This window comes from Neopelma chrysocephalum, unplaced genomic scaffold (genome assembly GCF_003984885.1).
Source record: "Neopelma chrysocephalum unplaced genomic scaffold, ASM398488v2 Primary Assembly neopelma1_309, whole genome shotgun sequence".
In the NCBI taxonomy this organism is placed as follows: Eukaryota; Metazoa; Chordata; class Aves; order Passeriformes; family Pipridae; genus Neopelma; species Neopelma chrysocephalum.
The window spans coordinates 82-6,808 of NW_020897971.1; the positions used below are offsets into that span (position 1 = coordinate 82).

Sequence of the window (6,727 nt, forward strand, 5' to 3'; positions counted from 1 at the left end):
AGACCAAACTCCTCCCTGTAAGCAATTGTAAATCGGAAATGAAGAGACTCCAATTGAGGAAGTATGGAGAAAGGAAAAATAACAGCTCTTTCTTAAAGGATATCTGTGTAATGGCAGAACAACAAAAGAACACAAACCCAACCAACCAATGATCCTGTCCCCAAAAATACCCTTCCAAAGGAAAGAGTTGGGAACTTTCTGCCTTTTGGCACAATTCTAATCCCGCCCAGCAGGGAGCGCTGTTGGCCCGGGAATGGAGATTCCCCTGCAGAGAGAGGGAAAATGGGAAAAGGGGAAAAAGGGGAAAAAGGGGAAAGGGGAAAACGGGAAAAAGAGGAAAAAGAGGAAAAGAGGAAAAAGGGGAAAAGGAGAAAAGGGGAAAAATGGAAAAAGGGGATTCTTCCCATTAAACTCCTGCTGTCTACAGCTGGCTGTGGCTGGGAATTCTCCCTTTTGGCCATTGAACAGATGCCACTGCTAACACGGGAGCGGAGGAGGGAAAGGGCGACCTCCTCCCCAAAAGGTTCCTCTGTAGGGGGGTCAAACCTCTCCCATGAAGTCCGAGCAGGTCCGGGCTGGGGGCAGAACAGGGCCCAGGAAACGAAGGCAAACGGGAACCAGCAAACAGCCAGATGAGCAGGCCCAGAACAAAACGACCTCGGAGCCTCTCCAACACACACCTTACCTGAGCTAAGGCCAAAGGGAAGTGCCTTGCCCTTTGCCCAGGAGAAAGCAAAAAACTCCACCCCCCCTACAATCTTCTGAGGGCTCCCAACCTGCAATGTGGGCTGGGCCAGTTCTTTTGTGTGTGTGAGTCCCCCAAGGCAAAGCACCCTCCCCCATTCAACATCTTTCTTTTCCAGTGGGGCAGGGAAAGAAAAATTCCTGCTTGGTTTTTTAGAACAAGTAAAGCTATGAGAGGGATCCCCTCCCCCTTGCCCTCACTGCCCCCCCAATAACAGAGACTGGGGAGAGCTGGGAAGCTTTACTGGGAACACTGGGAGCAGCCAGCTGGGGTCAGAATAAAAGCAGGGACAGAGGGGACACACGACCCCCCAAACTCAGCGTGGGGATGGACTGGGGGGTCCCGGCTGGGCCCGAGGCCATGGGGAGGGGCTGCGGCCGCCGCAGGAGCTCTGTGGGGAGAGAAAAGGGGGTGAGAGCGGGGTGGGGGACAGGGGGTCACACACATTCTGGGGGGGACCACAACCACCGGGGACCCCCTTTTACCTTCTCCCACAGGTAAAAGCCGAGCCCCAGCGCCAGGAAGACCAAGCCCAAGACGAAGCCCCCGACCCCCACCAGGATCTTGCTGCGGACGGTGTCCGGTGGCATCTCTGGGGGGAGCCGGGGGGGTCAGCACCCCCAAAACTGCCCATGGACAACCCAGGACCCCACAAACCCCATCTTAGTCTCTCCCAGCACACCCAGCACCCCCTGAAACCTCCTCCCAGTCCCTTCCCAGCCCCTCCGGGATCCCACAAAGCCCTTCCCAGCCCCTTTAGGACCCTCCAAGCCCCCTCCCATCACCCCCAGGACCCTCCTGTAACCCCTCCCAGTCCCTTCCCAGCCCCCTCAGGACTTCTCCAAACCTCTCCCAGTCAATCCAAGACCTCACAAACTCCCTTCCAGCCTTTCCACACCACTCCTGCAAACTCCCTCCCAGTTGCCCCCAGGGCCCCCCGAGCCCCCGTCCCCCCTGGCAGTGTGCCCCCGGGGCTGGGGGGGCCGGGCCGTACCCCAGTGCCGGCTGAGGGGGTGCTCCAGGCTGACGTGCTCCACCTGGCAGCTGTAGGTGACCCCGCGCCGGGGGGGGGATTTCCAGCCTCACCAGCACCTGGTAGGTCCAGTCCCCGTTGGGGACCACGTCGGTGGCCACCACGTGCTCCGGCAGCTCCTGCCCATCCTGGAACCACCTCACCTGCACCGGCGCAGGGTAGAAATCCATCACGGAGCAGAGCAGGCGGCCGGGGCCGGGCTGGGAGCTCGACGGCACCAGCGAGATGGACACGTTGGGGGGCACTGGCAGAGACGGGGGAGACACTGGGCTGAGCTGGGGGGCACTGGGAGGGAGAGGAGAGGGCTTGTAGGACACTGGTAGGGATTGGGATGGCACTGGGAGGGACTGGGATGGCAGTGGGAGGGACTGGGAATAGAGTGGGGTAGAAGACGAGGGGCTGGGGGGGAACTGGGGAGAGAGTTGGGAGATGTGGGAGTGAAGTGAGAAGGACTGGGAATGGAGTGAGAGGATCAGGGAGTGGATCGAGAGGGTCTGGGAGTGACTGACTGGGCTGGACTGGGAAGGAAGCGAGCGGGACTGGGAGGCTGAGTCCTGGTGAGGGAACTGCGCTGCGGGTCTGCCTGGCAACGGATGAGTCATCGGAGAGAAACGCTGTGATTGGCTGAGGGGCGTGAGCTCGGTGGCCTCAGCGGGGTGGAGACGCGGGGGGGCACTGGGAGAGACTGGGATGGATTGGGATGGACTGGGGGGCACTGGGTGGGGGCGAAAGGCCACGGGGTGGGGCACAGGGAGGGCTGAGGGGTCTGGGGTGATTCCCTGGGAGGGTTTGAGGGGCTCCAGGGTCATTCTCGGAGCAGGGGCCGAGGGGACCCGCTCTGCCCCACGCTCACCTCTCCTCTCCACGGTGAACGGGGCGAACACCTCGTAGTTGTGCCGGCAGAACGTGTCCACCTGAGCCCGATAGAACTCTAACCCTTCCAGTTGGCTGTTCCAGGACCTGGCACAGAACTCCCCAAACGTGGTGTCCCCCACAGTGACTCCCACATCGCTGTCGAAGTGGGCGAACTGCTCCCGGTTGTAGATGTTTCTCTGCACGAACCTCACCCGCTCCGTGCCGTTGATGAAGTGACACTCGTTCTTTGTCATGTGCTGGAACACCCCTGTGTGTGCAGGACACAGGTCAGGGGGTGCCATCTCCCCCCCCCATCATCCCTCAGCCCCCCAGAGCAGGGTGGGAGCTCAGGGGGCCACCCCGGACCCCCCTTTCCCACCTCCCTCTGTCCCAGGGCTGCCCCAGCACCGGCTCTTGGGTGGGGGGGGAACCCCCCCATCACCCCTCCAGGGGTGGACAGGGGGGTTGGGGACCCCCCACTGCGGATCCGAGCCCCCCGCCCCGAGCCCCAGGGAACCGCTCCAGGGCTCAAGGGACACCGAGGGACCCCTATGGCACCCCTCTGCCTGCTGTCCCACTCCGCCTTTGCCCCCTCTCCCACCCCTTTCCCACCGTCCCCCCAATCCCCAGACTCCCCGCCCTCACTTTGGGGCTCCCACCCCCCTCCCACTCATTCCGAAGCTTCCAACCCCCCTCGCACTCACTTTTGGGGCTTCCAACCCCTCTTTTCTCCCCTCTTTCCCTTCCTTTCCCACTCGCCCCCCCTTCCCGCTCCCCGCGCTCACCCGACAGCTCCTCGCCCGCAGCCGGGGGGGCTCCCAGCACCACCAGGACCGCCAGCACGGCCCCAGCTCCCCGCACACGCTCCATGCCCAGCGCCGGACAGCTGCTGACACCCCAAAACCAGCCGGGCGGAGACGTTTTGGGAGGGTTTGGGGCGCGCTCGGATTGGCTGAGGGCGCAGTTGGAGACACTTTGGGCGAGGTGTCTTCCCGGCGACTGATGAGTCATCAGCGCGGCGCGCTGGGATTGGGCGCGGGCGGCGTGGGCGCTTTGGGATTGGCTGAGGGCCGTTGGGGGCCCCCGAGGCAGCCCCGGGGCTGGGGGGTTCTGGGGGGTCCGTGGGCTGCGGGGGAGGGGGGAGCTCAGGGTCGCCCAAAAATGCCCATCCAGGGCTCTCGCAGCTCCGACGGGCCCCCAAAATCACCTCCGGGCGTTCTCGGATTGGCTGAGCACGGGGAGGGCTCCGTTCGGGACGAGTCTGCCCGGCAGCTGATGACGCGCCAGCAGCGCTCGCTCCCATTGGATGCTGCTGCTGACCCTGCCCGGGCCTTGGGGGGTCAGAGGTGGGTTTGGGTGGTCCCAGATTCCTGGGGTTGGGGTTTGGGTTGACCTGGATACGCGGGAATGAGATTCTTGGTGGTTGCGGGTGCGGGTGGCCGCAGGTAACCTCCTGTTCCTGGGATTTTGTGGGTCTGGGAGTGCCCAAACCCTCCTGTTCCCAGGTCTTTTAGGGTCTGGGAGTGTGCAAGCCCCTCTTTTCCAATATTTTCGACTGTGGATGGGCCCAAACAACCTTTCTCCAGGACTGCGTGGGTCTGGGAGTGCCCAAACACCCCTGTTCACAGGATTTTTTGGGTCTGAGTGTGTCCAAACCCCCCTGTTCCCAGGATTTCTGTAGTCTGGGAGTGTCTAAGCCCATCTTTTACAATATTTTGGGCTCTGGGAGTGCCCAAACCCCCCTGTCTCTGCGCTTTTTAAGGTCTAGGAGAGCCCATACCCCTCTATTCCCAAGATTTTTGGGGTCCGAATATTTCAAAATCTTGTATTCCAGGGTTTGGGGGGGGCTGACATTGCTCAAACCTCCCTGTTTTCATGATTTTGGAGCTCTGCATGTGACCAAACTCCTTTCTCCAGGATTCTGTAGTTCTTGGAGTGCCTAAACCCCCTGTTCCCAGGATTTTTATTTTCTGGGAGTGCCCAAACCCCCCAGTTCCTGGGATTTTCACTGCCCCCCAACTACCCCCCAATAACCAGCATTGCAGAGAACTGGGAAGCTTTACTGGGAACACTGGGAGCAGCCGGCTGGGGCGCGAACAAAAGCAGGGCCGGGGGGGACACACGACCCCCCAAACTCCAGGCAGGGCTGGACTGGGGGGTCCCAGCTGGGCCCGAGGCCATGGGGAGGGGCTGCGGCCGCCAGCGGCTCAGGAGCTCTGTGGGGAGAGAAAAGGGGGTGAGAGCGGGATGGGGGGGCAGGGGGGGCACAGATGCTGTGGGCAAGGGGGGGACACGACCCCCGGGGACCCCCCTTTTACCTTCTCCCGCAGGTAGAAGCTGAGCCCCAGCGCCAGGAAGACCAAGCCCAAGATGAAGCCCCCGACCCCCACCAGGATCAAGCCCCTCTCAGCCCCCCCAGGTGTGAGATCGGTGGCACCAGCGGGGTGCAGAGGCGGGGGGGACAATGGGAGAGACTGGGATGGACTGGGAAGAACTGGGAGGGGGCAAAAGGCCACAGGGTTGGGCAGAGGGAGGGCTGAGGGGTGTGATGTAATTCCCAGGGAGGGTTTGAGGGTTTCTGGAGGTGGACACCTCGTAGCTGGGCTGGCAGACCGTGTCCACCATTCCCCAATAGACCTCCAGAAAGTCCTGTTTGCTGTTCCAGATCCTGGCCTGGATGTCCCCAAACAGAGTGTCCCCCACATAGACCCCACATTGCTGTCGAAGTGCAGGAGCTGCTCCCGGTTGTAGATTTGCCTGTGCACGTAACTCACCCACTCGGTGCAGTTGATCAAGTGACACTCGTTCTTTACCATCTCCTGGAACACCCGTGTGCAGGACATGGGTCAGAGGGTTGCCCATGCCCACCATAATCCCCCAGCCCCCCACAGCAGGTTGGGAGCTCAGGGGGCCACCTTGGACCACCTTTCCCACCCCCCTCTGCCCCACGGCAGCCCCAGCACTGGCTCTTGGGTGGGGGGAACCCCCACATCAGATCCACTGGGATGGACAGGGGGTTTGGGGACCCCCTCACTGTGGATCCGACCCCCTCAGAGAACCAGGGAACAGCCCCAGGGCTCAAAGGACACCCAGGGACCCCCATGGCACTCCTGCCCCTAAATGGAATTGTCAAGAATCCAAAAGTCAGCCCCCTCCATTCTTCAAGAAATCTTTCGACCTCTTGACTCAAAGCATGCAGGACTCGGCTCCCCCAATTTTCTCTCTGGCCAGGCTTTGCAGGGGCTGCTTGGCAAAGGGAAGCCCTGGGGCCCCAGTGCAGATGGCTGGGGCTGCACTCTGGGGGTGTGGGCCTTTGGCTCTTGGCTTGCAGGGGCCAGCAGGAGTCAGGGAGCCGGGCTGGGGACCAGGGGCAGGACTGGCTGGGCTTGGCTCTGGTGCCTGGCCCAGCAAATGGAAGTGTCCCCATGGGGGCAGCTGGAAAGGGCCCAAGAAGGAAATGCTGCCCCAGCGCAGGCTGTGGCAGTGGGGAGTGTGCAGGGGGGAGGAGGCTGGGCCAGAGCAGGGCTGGGCAAGAATGGCCAAGGCGCGGGTGGGTTCTCCCCCGGCCCCCAGGGCCCAGCCCCTGATGGGAGGGCCTTGGGCAGGGCCTGGTGCCACTGCAGGAAGCTGCGAGGCAGCCGAAGGGCCGTGCTTTTGGCAGGTGGGTTGACAGGCCCAGCTCTCTGCAGGAGAAGCTGAGGGCTCGGAGCCAGAGAGGGGATGAGAGCCGGGTCCAGGCTTGGCAATTGCCAGGAGGGCTTTTGAAAGGAGCGGAGGGGAAAGGGATGTCGAAGAACAAGTCCCTTAGGAGAGTGTTCTGCTTTGGAGCTGGCTCTCTGCCAAGTCTCCAAACCTTAGCACAAGAAGTCCCCCCGCCAACCCAAAGCAAGGGAGAAGAGGGGAAAAAAACCAAAAGAACCGAAAATGAGAGAGAGACAAAGCAATCGATAGAAATATATTTCTATTCCAGTTATGGACAGTTGAAATATATCTACAATTCCACAGGGAAAAGGGAAAGGGGAAGGGAAGAAGAAAACCCAAAAGAACAGATAGATATATATATCTCCCGATCAGTAGCCCAAGGTCTATCAACT

General features: G+C 61.3%; 1 protein-coding gene across 1 annotated transcript; it reads right to left on the reverse strand.

Annotated features, from left to right (window-relative positions):
- Window positions 1–972: 972 nt before the first annotated feature.
- On the reverse strand, window positions 973–3,760 carry LOC113978260 (class II histocompatibility antigen, B-L beta chain-like). The gene is given in 6 exon segments (XM_027705045.1): window positions 973–1,136; window positions 1,231–1,337; window positions 1,740–1,815; window positions 1,817–2,022; window positions 2,632–2,901; window positions 3,419–3,760. Coding segments are annotated over 6 exon segments (960 nt in total). The 5' UTR covers window positions 3,645–3,760; the 3' UTR covers window positions 973–1,061.
- Window positions 3,761–6,727: the final 2,967 nt, after the last annotated feature.